The sequence below is a fragment of the Oenanthe melanoleuca genome, chromosome 3 (assembly GCF_029582105.1).
Source record: "Oenanthe melanoleuca isolate GR-GAL-2019-014 chromosome 3, OMel1.0, whole genome shotgun sequence".
Taxonomy (NCBI): Eukaryota; Metazoa; Chordata; class Aves; order Passeriformes; family Muscicapidae; genus Oenanthe; species Oenanthe melanoleuca.
The window spans coordinates 30,687,802-30,701,950 of NC_079336.1; the positions used below are offsets into that span (position 1 = coordinate 30,687,802).

General features: G+C 40.7%; 1 protein-coding gene across 2 annotated transcripts; it reads right to left on the bottom strand.

Moving 5' to 3' along the window:
* Positions 1–6: 6 nt before the first annotated feature.
* On the bottom strand, positions 7–11,125 carry LOC130250819 (F-box only protein 21-like). 2 transcript variants are annotated; one of them, XM_056486915.1, is made up of 7 exons: positions 10,814–11,120; positions 8,454–8,621; positions 7,162–7,251; positions 5,225–5,295; positions 4,320–4,483; positions 2,343–2,453; positions 7–464 (listed from the first exon to the last, which is right to left on the bottom strand). In XM_056486915.1, the coding sequence occupies exons 2-7, from the start codon at positions 8,576–8,578 to the stop codon at positions 369–371; spliced, it is 657 nt and encodes a 218-aa protein (XP_056342890.1). In that variant the 5' UTR covers positions 8,579–8,621; positions 10,814–11,120; the 3' UTR covers positions 7–368. The 2 variants fall into 2 exon arrangements, with proteins under 2 accessions (XP_056342890.1, XP_056342889.1); XM_056486914.1 differs by having other exon boundaries at positions 368–464; positions 8,420–8,621; positions 10,814–11,125.
* Between the last annotated feature and the right edge of the window lie 3,024 nt (positions 11,126–14,149).

The following is a 14,149-nucleotide window of genomic DNA, read 5'->3' on the forward strand; positions in this document are numbered from 1 at the left end:
GTGTATCCCCTAAAATTAGGTTACAGTTAATTCTGAAAGTACAGTTCACAATTGCTTATTTTAGTTCCCTGGCCCTGTAAAACAGCAAGATAGTTGATGAGCCACACATTTGGCACTTCTGGCTGAAACTGCACTACATTTACACCTTTTCTCCCAAAACTGGAAGGAAGTTAATCCCCATTGTTGAGTCACGGCAAACTGAACATGCAGTGTGTTCGCTTCTGACAAAATTGAGTGTTCAAGTGTTTAGGAATGTTTTATTCCATCATAGGAAAAAAAATACACATTTTATCCTGGTGTGCGTTTGCTCAGGTTTAAAAAGGACATCTGTTGTCTGGATGTACATTACATGTACAGACACTAAGTACTCAGTCATGAGGGTAGAGTTTTTTCAACCATGGCTGCATAATGTATTTTAATCCATCATATCCACTGAAGTAGGTTTCCATATCAGGATGATAAACCTGAGGAAAAAATATTTCAAGTTAAAGAAGCATTAGAATTGACAATAAATGCAAACTGATAATTAAACGAATTACTGAAGTTACTATGCTGTTTGAAAACTCCTGATGAGTTTTTAATGTACATAGACGTACTTTCAATGGCATTTTCTGTGTACCATAATCGAATTTCTGTCATCTGAATAGCAGCTCTCTCCAAGTACTTTATCAATGTTGAACAGATCTCATGAGATGCTACAAGCTAGATTTACACCAGCATCAGTGCTGAAAATCAGCACTGTTTCTTACTGAAGTAGCTCCCACCCGTGTCACTACTAGAGGTATTTGGTATTTCCTTTAGCTGTATCAGCTATGTAATCCAATGAGGCAGCAGGAGCAGTACAGAAGCTGGGGGAAAGGGTGATGACAGACCCAGGTGATTGCCTTAGGTCCACCATGAAGATGCAAACCCACCAAGGACAATCCAAGCCTTGTCTTGCAGGAGGCCCACAGGGAGCGGCTCAGAATGATCAGCTGGGAAAGGGTCATGACAAGTCTAAGCATTTTCTCGTCTCTCAACGCTTCAAGAAATTACTGTGCCTGTGAGGCTGTGCAAAAGGGTGAGTTAGGGCAATCCACAGACCTTTTGAACTTGAGGCATGACTCACCATCTGTTATTAACCTCATCTTGACAACTTTGAAATACCTGATTTTGTGAGCTTGTTACCAACAGTTTCTCTAATAATCTCAGTCAGAATTAACCTGCCACGCAGGTGAATAAAGCAATTTAATACCTTAAAAGCTAATTCCACAAGGTAAATATTTAAGATGAAGTATCTGTTTCTCCCCATGGAATATAAAGGAAACTGAAGGTAGCCAGCTAACTGGCATAGTGAAAGGTGCATTTTTTAGATAGTCTGGGCAGAATCAGAATCCAGTTTTAAATATTTATGACACTCATCTGGAACGGCATAGTTTCTGCTCCTAAATTCAGGCATGTTGGCATATTCTGTATTACAATTGGTGGCTAAAACAAAATGGACTGAACTAAGGCTTCTCCCAAATAAAAGAGGTGATTGTGTCACACTGTGGTTGAGAGGAGTCCTTTATGTGCAGCAGCACAGTTTTGAGAGCATGGAGAGTCTTTAGATCAGCCTGACTGACACAGTTTTTTGGGAGGTTTTCCCGAAAGGCAAAGGATACCAATTTGAATCTGCTCCATTTGATTAGACCCAGTGTCGCCGGTTAGATGAATGGTTCACCTACTTGGTGTTATTTTAAATACAGACCCTGCCACTATCCACAAAGAAGGCATCCACAACAGCATAGGGGTCCCTTGCAAAAAGCCACCTGTGGCATGCATGCCTGAAGGCTGTTTTCTGGATCAGAGTCTGAGACTAGTTTAAAAATCTGATGTGCCTTGCATAAGCTGGGAATCAAAAGCTACTTCAATCCTGTGACCAAAACACAATTTTTGTCTCTCAAAGAGTTTTGCAGTTAAGAAAGGAGACGTTCTTCAGTCTGGGTAGCAGCTGAACAGGAGGTGTTTGAAATGCAGATTTTTCAGAGTAGAATTGAGAAACCAACATACTTCGCTAGATTCCCAGAAATCACAAAACAAAAGTCTGTGTCTGCAACGGCCTATATACATAATGGAAATCAAGTTGCTCAAAAACTTACAAACCTCAGCAGTTGGATACTTTAAAGTGGGTAGTACCCGAGTTTGGTCATTTTTCAGCTTCCAAAACCCCATGCTTGAAAGTACAGCAGTAATTTATCTGCTTTCTCTATTAGTTTTCACTAACTTGGCATCCAAGCTAGTATCTATTAAGCCAAAGGTCAGCCAACTTTTAAACACACTGGATAACAATCAAGTTGCAACTGAATAAAAATTAATACTACCTCTAATCCTATAATAACTGTTATCTCTTCCTCAGGAACATAAGCTGTAGATTTTCCAAATCCATTTGCTTTGTTAATTAGAATTCGATAATGAGGAGTATCTTTTAGACCCTGTAAAAATAGAAAGAAAATAAATAGCCTCAGAGATAGGATGACTAAAGATTACGTATAATCAGTTAACTTTCAGTGGGCTTACAGAACCTAAATCCACTCGAGATACATGTACATATATATGTGTGTATATACATGTGTCTATATATGTGTGTATCTATACAGCTAGTTAATTTTTATGATTTTTGCCAATGTCAGAATTAAATATAAAGCAATCAGAACTGCAACACACAAAGTTCTTGGCATATCTGAAATGTTGTTAAGAGTTAAATTAACCTTTTTTTCCACAGAAAAACATGACTTGCAAAAAACGAGGCTTACAATATCCTTGCTTTTTGTACATGGGCCCCATGGCCATCTGCTACCACCCTTCTTCCTTTGCAAGTGACAACTGAACTCCAGAGAGGAAGAGACAAGTTCAGAACATAATGGCACCTCCAATAACCATGGTCCTGATCCTGGAGAGAGCTAAGGTAACTTCTATATGTATGTATATATATGAATCTTCCAACGAAGAAGTGCCTGTGAAAATAAATCTTAGGCCAGGGAATATGGGGCATTATATTCTCTGCCTATCCATAAACATTCCTGCCCAAAGTAACCCACAATCTAAACAAAAAAAAAAAAAGGTGAGGGATGAATACAGATGGAGTTTGTGATGCAATCAGTATCTATCAATGAACAATGAGCCAGTGATTTTGGAAAGATCTGGAAGTCGGAGGAAGGCAAGGAAAAGTTGTGCTGAAAACCTGGCTGAGTTTTGAGCCATTTACAAGGACCAAGCATAGTAAACTGCTGCCTAAAGGTCAGAAGGCATTTTTGCAATGGGCTTACGACATGATAGGCAAAGACAATTAAAACCTTGAAACCAACAAAAACCACTTAAACCCCTTGTCATTGCTCTTGAAATTAAAACAATAAAGATGAACACAAGGTTGCTGGGACAGCAGAACAATGTAAGGTACATAAAAAGAATCAGTGTCTGCTGGGAAATTCTTGGGGGTTCAGCTGGTGATAGCACTACTGAGAGGAGAAAAGAAAGCAAGGATGCAGGTGTTTTAGAAGCCAAAGATGAGTGACAGTTGGATAAAATTACATCAGGGAAGGAACCAAATGCACAAAATGGGACTGAATGTCAGTACCCAGCTGAACATGAATTTTCTGCTATAAGTGAAGATTTTCATGTTTTCCTCATTTTCAGTCCCCTGACTTAATGATTAGTGTTAACTTCCTGCCACTTAAGCAGCATGTCAGTGGCATGCAGAGTATACAGCATTGCATTACCAGATTAGCACTGTCAACAAAGATTTAGCATTTGATTTTCAAATTCAAGGACTTAAGCAAGGAATTCAGAGGCTTTAAGAATTCTAACAAAAATGTGTTTTAAAATAGATTCACACTCCAAGTAACTGGATCCTCGAAACATTGTTTTCTCACTGAAAGTGATTAAATACAGAGGGTTACTTGCATTTCTCAGGTGCAGTGAAGATGCCACCAATTATGGATAACCAGATAAAGGACTTAACAGCTTCTCAACTTTAGACACACAGCAGGAGAAATCCCTTTAGACATCATAGGTTGACACTGGTACTTTAAATACAACACTGTGTATAAAAAGTGAGTAGTTTTAATTTGAGATATGTCCACTACAGCCCTGACCAGTGAAAATTAGCCACTCAGTGGTGTAAAAGCCAAGCTGTACTGGGACCACAGTGCGGAAGCAGCAAAGGTATCACTCAGCTGCACAGGTGATACAGAATTCTGGAGTATTTCCCATTAGGATAGCAGGAAGTTGGTCTGTAACAGTGTTTCTGAGGATATTTTAACCTTATATTTTAATTAAGCAAGAGTTCTGCACATTCAAACCTGTTTCACTGGAAGATATCTGAGTTGCAGTTGTTCTTCTGGAGTGTTAGCTTTCACATCCCATCCGACAATGACTCCTGAGTAGCCAAATTTTCTGTGAATTATTACCTGGCCCACACGGAACTTAATATATTCAGGCTTTGGACTGTGAACATGAGTTGATTCTAATTTAACAAAGAAAGAGACTTAGCAAGGATAAAAGTTTGATCAGTTATATTAAACATTTTAACAGAAATTATTCTGACTTCTACATGAAAAGAACTGACAACAGGGGAAGAAAAGAAAGGTGCTTTGTTTTTCCCCCTAGAATATTAATTACTGTATTTTACAAGGGAACATCCACTAAGAAAGACACTTTTTTTTTTGTATACATTTGATATTACATAGGGATCTTAACAGTTTTAGGAAGCATTCACACAGGCATGCATTGACAATTACTTAAGCCTTACATACAGTATTTTGCAGTGCTTACATGTGGTAACTTATTGTGGCATTATTTTTTTGCCAGTTTAGATCGCAGAATTCTTCTATTCAGTCTGATTAGGGACTTCTTTCAGGAACAAAGTGGTCAATTATTTCTTTTTCCTTTTATGAAATTGATCTAAATCAGTTCATTTCAATCAAGTGAGAGCTGTACCACTGTTTTGTAGGTCAATACAAAATACATGCACTGGTGTATTCAGTAAAATACATACACATAGTTACATCATTTTGATACTATTACACAGCACGGGGAAGAGGCCTTTGGATTTATATCTCCTGTTTTATGTACTGAATATTGTCAATCATGTTTAGAGAGATAAAAAGAGGAAAACAGGCTGCCATTTGCAAATTAACTATAGAAATCCACTATAGAAGCCTTACATAATGAGTAAAATACAAAAGGATTGCAAAAACTTCAATACCTGCAAAATAAGAATGGGGGTTTGCTTCATTTTCACCACTTTTAGTTTTGCTCTCTCCGTAGTACCAATTCCTAAAATGTGAAATTAGTAACTCAATACATAAACAAGTTCTTTGGAAGCTGAGTTTTAGTAATAATCAGAAGGTTAATTATTCTAAGCAGGATACTGCAAAGCCTTTGATACAAACTTCTCTACAATTTGAAGCCCGCATAAGTTTTACATTATAAACGTTTCTAAGGAATACCCAAGAAAAAGGAATTTGTTCCAACAGGAAAAAAAGAATATTAATCTAATTTCCTTGAATACGTTATTCTACAGTTGCATTAGAATTTTTGTATCAGAGGAAACCCACTAATTTTATACAGGTGAGCAAATTCTGCACTCTAACAGCGTGATTCTTCAGTATCTTTTTGTATGATCTTTAAAAATGAGTTTATACTGGTATGGGCAAGGTGAGTCCCTTGTCCATACCAGTATAAACCAATTTTTACCATATGCCAGTCCCTGGTGATAAGTCCCTGCCTAAAGCTGCAGTAGGTTTAGGTTTTTCTTCTGCATTAGACTGAATTTAATCTGAATTTAAAAGGATGGGGAGTAGGGGACAGACATGTTTAGAAAGGAGAAGTGGCTAATGTTTTTCACTGCTATAGTGAAAAAAGAAAGTGTAAAGAAATAGAGAAAATGGAACATTTTCTTCTGCTGGCAATGAAAGAGCAGCAGCATTCTATGAACAGGTGTTTGGTTAATATTCTCCTTCCATACTAGCTAGCAAACCGTTGGTTCCAAAGAACTACAGGTTGTCCTAGTCTCCTTCCTCTTTGATGGTGTCTTTCAGTCTTACTCCCTTCACCCTGCCTGGAAGAAAGTGAGAGCAGGTTCCTGTGCAAACAATGCTTTTTATGAAAGTTCTGGTTTAGCTTTAGTGTGTAGAAAGGCTTAAGGCTGACAAATACCTCTTAACAGAAAGAGGAATGGGCAAAATCTTAACACGTCCAAGTATTTTGTTAAAAACAGCAGCTAATATGGAAGGTCTCAAATGGCATTATTTTTAGGATAACCAGTTCTTTATAAAATATTGACACAAACAGCTCCAACAATATACAAATAATCAATGGATCATGTGATCTTTGCAGGCTTTATCTTTATCTTTACATATGCGTGGAGTTGAAAAGCTGAAAAGCAATTTATGGTGAACCTAAGAAGAGCACAATTTCTGATTCCATTCATAGACAATTCCCCTAGGTTTTTCTGGGAGCAAAGTCAGGATCCTCCACAGTTCAGAGGACTTGACACCCTTGATTATTGTACATGGATCAAGAATAAAGGACCTGTGAAGGTTCATACAAAGTAAAACCTTTGGAGTATTTCTACTGTACAAGAATTAAATCTCACAAATAAGGCCTTCAACAAACCGAAAGAAGTCCATGAACTGTCTTCTTAAAATAAAATAGTGTGTATGTATAAATAGATATAAGTTCACTTTTTCTAAATCAATCATTACATGCCAATAGTCAAAATTTCACTTCTTCTTAGCCCACAGATTTTGTGTCTGTGATTTCTAATTCAGATTTTCTTGAATGACAATACAGAGCACAAGATATCCATCCAATGTTTTAGCATCTTGCCCTACAAACATATAGTTGCTTACAGTCATTAATGTGGCTAAGTGTTCTGCCTTCAGAGTCAGATAAATTTCAAGGATAACATGTACAGGATCACTGCTATGAGTTACATTTAGTTTCACAAGGAGTTCAGTTTTGATGTTTGTGTAGAAAATAAGCACAAGGTTTTCTTAAAGCTGGTAGAAAGTTCCAGATCAGTCTCAAGAAGCAAGTGAAAGATACTTCCTCTTTATCACTGATTTCTGCCACAACACACCTTCCTGCTCAGAACAGACCATGTCTGAAATCTCTGAAGCGCAGATGGTAACACTCTACCTTGTCTTTAAGAGCCACAGCTTTAAACGATCTGCCCATGCATCCAGACTCAAGTAAGATCTTGCTGAGATGCTCCAAGAGGCAATTATCCTTTAGGAATAAAAATGATCATCATACTGTTTTTAAAACCTTCTCTAGTATTCTTATACAGATTTTTCATACTGAAACTTTGAAATTCCACTTCTGTAGCAAAGAGGAAGAAAGGGTCAGCAACCATGAACAATTTCTCCTCAAGATTAATATCAACACTGCAAATGAATATTCTTTCAATCATCACTTGTATCAGTAAACTGTATGTAAATTTTGGAAAATACCATTTTTCATTACAAGATTGCTTTCTTCCTGTAGACCATAGGAATTTTTAAATTACATTCAGATTCTGCAGCTTCAACTGTTATTTGAGAATATTGAGCATGAGATATTTTTTAAATGGTGTACATAATCAAAAGACTATTAAAAAAAGCCTACAGATTTTTGCATAAATCTGAATAATAAGCAGTTGACTCATGCCATGAGTCCTGAAAATTATTTCACTCTATATTATTTCACTCTTTATGCATAAGCCAAGTTTAGTTCTCTTTTCATCAGACCAATCTTTGCTCTTCCTGCTTCATGTATTGGAATTCCACAGATTAACCACACAGCCAGTGCACTGCACAGGCCACATTTACAACTGAGTCTCTCTTTGCATGGTTCATTTTCAAGATGCCAATGTTTGCCAATGGACACCACTATCAAAAATTTGGATCTGATGTAATAGTCTCTACCTTTTATTTGGAGATATATGTGTGGGATTCTGTTAATAAACAGCTTCTTAATTCATAGACTTAACTCTTACCATTATCACTACCTTAAGTAATTTACTGCAAGAGAATTTTGTCGGTTCAGAGTCTGTACTGAGTCATACTATGCAAGAAAATCTTTTACAACAGTAAGTGTCAAAAGGTGATGGAAAATTAGAACTAGTGTTAATCAAATGTTAATTTTCATCTTTTGAAAGGGACATAACCCTTAGTAACGTATATTGGAATGTCCAAAAAAAATGGGATTAAGGCACTCATGCAGATTATTATGTGAAGAAAACAACAATTGCTACTTGAACTTTAAAAGAGATCCTTAAGCAACAAAATACAGTCATATTAAGCCACAAAAATGCCTGAAGTATGATTTAAATGTTTTTGTATAGGAATAGCCAATCCACCCCCACTCCAGCTTTCCAGGACAAAGTATCACTGGGGATGAGAACATGAACTCTTACAAATAAATGCAGCAGGGAAGGTGAGTCTTACAACCTTTCTGTTCTTTGGATGCGCTGGGCAGAGTCCGTTCCGTACCACTGAGATATGAAATACTGTGCAGGAAGAGCAAAGAGCAGCATGGAAATCTGCAGAGCTGCAGCTGCATTGATGTGAGGCATTCCAACAGGGAGTTGCGTCCAAGACACTTCACTGCTCCCTGCTCTGAAAAGAGGAAGAGAAAAATTTTAAAAATATTCAAAATATGTAGCTGTGAGCTTTGCTAGATGTGCAGTACTTAAAAATTTCCTTCAGGTTGCTTTTGCTGGTTCACAACATAATGTACAATCTGTACTCAGACATTTCAGTTATAGCTGGAGCATACTTAATTTAGGCCACTTTAAGTGCGTTAAATTTTATGGTACTTATAAAAACTAATAGAAGACTAAAATAGACTGCCTCACACGACAAAGCAAAAACCTGCTTTTAAGATTTAAACAGGCATCTTTTTTGTCTGTAAACAGAGAGAGAAAAAGAAAAATAATCTGGTTCAGTGCATTAAACATGCCTGGCATACCAGATTGATAGCCTTAAAAATAATCTGTTTAGATTCAGTGATAATTGCACATCTAGGCAGAATCTAGACAGAACTAAGGGGTTTTTCTTTCAGGTTGAAGGCACTTGTAGCATTGTACCAGGTTGATAATGTGCCACAGTCCCACCACTAGATCAGAAAAGGATTGGACATCACCTCTCATTCCCATAGGCACTTGAAACACCATACTAGGGTGTATTCACAACTCTTCTTCCCCAAATGACCAAGATATTCACCTTCACCTGAGGAGCACATTTACTGCCTTTACATCTGTGAGGCTTTTTCAAATCAGAACTAAAATGTGCTGAGATTTGAGACTTGTGTTTTTTACACAGGTGTTCTCAGAGTACCCAGGTTTACTGCAGCATTCCCCCAGTCTGTTCTCCAGGAGCAGCTGTTGCAGCTCCTACTCTCTCCTGGGCTGGAATACTCGGCCTGCAGGCAGAAGCAATTCACTAGAGTTGTGTCCAAGTTGCTTCTAGATCCTGCTATCCTAATTGTGTCATATGCAAAATAATTTGGGTTACTGTAATATATACAAAACATGTGCACATGGGAAGGTAGATTTATGAAAACTGCCCAAAAAAGTAGTCAAGATGACAAAACAATGCCAAAGGAGGCTCATAGATTATTGTAAGGAATATGGAAACATCTCACTGTGTGATGAAGCCTCACCACAAACTGTAGTTTCGACCTTTGCATCATCTGCTTGAACTACCAGCAGTAAAAAAAAAAAAAAAAAAAAAAAAAAAAGTCTCCTTTTAGATAATATCAGTACTTGTAGAGTACTTGTTTAGCCTTATGTGTTTTGGAGGGAAGGACAGTCACAGTACAACCAAATAGCCATGAGCACCCTGCGAGGCCGGAGGGCTGGACAGGACCCGGGGATCGCTCCCGCGCTGCCCGCAGCACGCACAGAGCACGGCAGTGCAACTTCTGCCGCTGCGCATCTCCTGTTTCTAAAATCGGCTTTTTGGGCAGCCGTGTCCCCCAGACAGAAAGGATGCGGCAACATATAGCGAATTACCGAATCAAAACATTTCTGTGCATATTCTGAAGCACCCCAGCAGCCGCAAGAAAGGCGCTGTGCCTGCACCCCCGAGCGGGGCCGAGCCGGCAGCGCCCGTGGGGAGCCGCGGTTCCCCTGCTCCTGCCCCCCCTGATCCCCGCTGGTCCCCCCGCTCTGCTCCTGCCCCCGCGGATCCTCGCTGGTCCTCCCGCTCCGTGCCCTGATCCTGCCCCGCTGATCCCGCTCGTTCCCCCGCTCCTGCCCCGCTGATCCCGCTGATCCCCCCGCTCCGTGCCCTGCTCCTGCCCGCTGATCCCCCCGCTCCGTGCCCTGCTCCTGCCCCGCTGATCCCGCTCGTTCCCCCGCTCCGTGCCCTGCTCCTGCCCCGCTGATCCCGCTGATCCCCCCGCTCCGTGCCCTGCTCCTGCCCCGCTGATCCCGCTGATCCCCCCGCTCCCGGCGGCGCTGCCCGGCCCGTCCCGGCCCGTCCCGGCAGGTGGGCCCGACGGGAGGGTTGCGCCCCCGCTGCACAACAGCGCCCGAAAGGAGCGCGGAGAGGCGAGCGCCGAGCCCGGCCCGGGCCAGGCTCTCAGCCGCGTTTGCAGGTTGTCCCCTGCTCTCGTCTTTCCCTCGCACCTAAAGCTCTGCTCTCAAGGCAGACGGGATCACGATTTCTTAATCTCAGAAAGCAACAAACGCCCGTGTGGACTTTACGCCCCGACATTTTTAAAGAGATTAAAATTTAAAAAATTAAAAGTTCTATTTTATTTCTGCAGGCTAACCTAAAGAAAATAACATTCTCAACTTCCTTACCTAGGTATTTTTTTCTGTGAGTGCGGATGGACAAGTGGCTTGAACCGGCTGTGGATAGTCTGGCGGTAGTTCTCTCGTGTGAAGTTTATGCAAAACGTGTCCTAACACAACCCTGCAGCCCAGCCTCATGTCGTGCCTCTCACCGCGCTGTTGGTGCTTCAGAGAGCAGCTGGTGCGGCCCCTGGGCCCGGCTTGTCACAGCTGGATGCCGGCACAGCTGAAGCAGGAGCGGCCGGGGTGGTTTCCATAGCGCAGGTGTCAGCGCCCAGCAGAAACTCCGGGGCTGCCCCTGCTGGGCTGCTGCAGGGGCCAAACCCGGCCATGAGCCTCGTCTGTGTCACGGATTGTAAATTCAACAGCAGCCAAGCTTGCTGATGGCACCCAAATCAGCGGGAGCAATCAGAGGAGGCAGACTCACACTGCAAATGATCCACAGAGATCAGAGCAATGGAAACATTACAGACAAGAAGAGAAATTCATCAGTAGTAAACATCGAGCTTTACCAAGAGAAAGGAAATGTTCTAGCCATCACTTCTGTCTGAGCACAGCTCTCCAAAGGACAAGACTGTGAAAAAAAACCCAAAATGTTATCAAGCTATACCTAGTGAACATGTGGGTACTAAGGAACCAGGCCTAGGATGGATTTGTGTTGATGGATTTCAACCTGCGTACCATGGCAGGAATACCCAATTGAAATCTCCTGTGAATTCTAGCCTAGACTAGAAATACAAATTCTACCTAAGGAAAATAGTTTTTAACCATAGACTCATAGGGTTTCAGTTGGAAGGGACCTTTTCAAGGGCACTTAATCCAACCTCCCCCCTGCAATAAGCAGAGACATCTTCAGCTAGATCAGGTTATTCAGAACAACCTTTTGCCTCACACAGCCCACCCCAAGGAGAACAGACTCTTTGGGGCCATTCTGGCTGTGTTTGCATCATACCAGCCCAGGCTGCAGTAAATACTGGGACCCACCAGCTCCCTTGAGCAAAACCTCAGGAGCCATGTAAACACCTGATCCTACCTCAGGGAAGCTGAAGGTTTTAAAGTGTGACTCAAGCAACTTATTACTACTCAAACATTAACTCATCTTCTTAATACAAAGTAAATCAAATTGCAAGATGGAGATGCTTCTTTACAAAACAGGTTACTCCCCCCATGTGCTTGAGCAGAGATTTTCAGTCTAAGAGCCAGAAAGAAACCAGCCCTGCGTGCTGTCATGACTCAGATGTGGGAAAAGAAGAGAGCAAAGACAGAGGAAAATTGCAACTTCATAAATTAGCATGCAAGAAAAAACAGACAATCCTGACCATAACACAATTTCAGATGATCTGCCCTTTCTTAAGACAATGCTTATGTGAATTTCCTAGTATTTTTTCCTAAATAACTTAACCACTGATTTCCGTTGTAAAGTTTATCAATCAGAAGACTTGAACACTAACACACATTTTGCAGCCTCAAACACTTTGCAAGCATTAAACAGCATAAAAGTTTCAAGTTTAGATATTTAATCTTTCCCCATGTACTTGTGCAGGCAGACTAATTGGAGTCAGTGAAGGACAACAACAGTACAGACTGCACATAGACCCAGCTCCTCATGCTGAGATCCTAGCTGGGTAAAAATAGGCAGTGTATTGAGAGGCAATCACTAATTAAGGACTTCTAAGTAGCTCTCTTTTTCGGTTTAAGTCTTTGATAGCCATATTCCATTTCTTAGCAACTCATGTTTACTCCATCTTCCTTAATAATTAAGAGAATTCAAGTTTTGAATAAGGTGCTCAAATTAAAAAAAAAAAAAAAAAATCCCACTATATTTCTCTGCTCCAGAATACAAGTACAGTAATTCTTTCTAATATTTTAATCATATTCTAACCAGGTTTGCATTTTAAGTTACTGCCTTTATTATTTTGAATATCCTTGTTCAAAGTCAGATTCAGAGATCTGAGACAAAACACAAATAAAGAGCTGAGGTTGCCTGGCACTTGAATGCTAACATTCTTTGAAGTCAGTACCTCCAGGAATAGGCCTCTGCAGAAATTTGATGCTGAATGAGTTGGTTACCTGCCTCTGTGCTTGCTTCCTCCTTGGCTTTTTTTTTTTGTGTTTTTTTTCTTTGTTTGTTTGGTTTTTTTGTGGGTTTTTTTTTTTTTTTTTTTGCTTTTGTTTTGTTTGTTTTTTGGTTTTTTTGCACTTATGTACACAGCTAAAGTAAAATGAAAGGCCAACAGACCAAGTTTAGATAAAATCTTCCCATTTCAGAGACAAGGAAACATGAAGGAAGTTTGTATGGCTTTAGCAGACTAGGAACATCATTCCCAAATTCTCTACCCTGTCCTCTCTTCAGTGCTCACACAGATTTTAAAGTATGAGAGAAGATTCATAAACTCTCACTGCAGTCCTGTCAAACAGTAAATTAAGCCTCTTGCAAAGATTTCTTAGCACAGTATTTCTCTGAGCTAGAAAAAGAACCAGACATTTTAGGTGTTTCCTGTTAACAGTAGTAAAAGCCACAAAGATTATATTTTGCATTATAATTTGTTGTACATTAACTCAATTTTATGCTTTTTAAATTCCAGACACATTGTTCATTGCTTGCTGGCACTTGCTTTATTTTCACATTTGCTTCAACTAGCAACACTGATTAATTTTTTAAGCCATTACACTTTGCTCATTTATCTTTGGGAAAAGTGACAAACCTTTTTTACAAAGCTCATATTGATTGCTAGAGCAGGAGAGAACACAGGCTTTGGCACAAAAGCTTTTCACTTTGAAAGCAAAATGGTCACCTTCAATGATTACACTATTTCCTTCATTTATGAGTGTTATGATCTGTCCAGGTTAGAGAGGGGGAGGAGTTTGGCAGTGTGGGTGTGGCCCAGTTGTTACTCTAGACCACACAGAGCACCACCTGGATGTGGACTCAGCAGGAAAAACCAGGCATCCTTACTGGAAGTTGGCCACTTGTGCCTCTCCTGCTCCAGCAAAGGACCTGCAGCCTCCATCCTGGGATACTTTAGTGGGACGTGGTGCTGAGGCGAGGCTGTGGCGTGGCTGCCATGCGTGGCACTGCAGGGACAGTGGTCAGGGGCAGCACGATGCCGGCATCCCAGTGGGACCATTCTCCCCTGCCCTGGTGTACAGGAGCGTTGGAAGCAGCAGCAAAGGCAGAGCTGCGGCAGACCCTTGTTCGGATAACCCAGCTTCCAGGGGGCTCCTCTGTCACTGTTCTCCCTTGTTTCGGGCTGGGAAATGTCAGCCATGGGACTGCCTTTGTTTGCTGACTACCATGGCCAGCGTGTGGGAACGATCATCCTATTGCCTTGGAAATGACCCACG

What these genes read in the sequence shown, in the direction of transcription:
- LOC130250819 (XM_056486914.1), bottom strand. Translation starts at nt 8,565, where the DNA reads ATGCAGCTGCAGCTCTGCAGATTTCCATGCTGCTCTTTGCTCTTCCTG. An exon ending in CTTCCCTGCTGCATTTATTT is followed by an intron (nt 7,252 to 8,419) that starts GTAAGAGTTCAT and finishes TTATTCCTAAAG; the next exon opens with GATAATTGCCTCTTGGAGCA. An exon ending in CAGTTATTATAGGATTAGAG is followed by an intron (nt 465 to 2,342) that starts GTAGTATTAATT and finishes TTTTTTCCTCAG; the next exon opens with GTTTATCATCCTGATATGGA.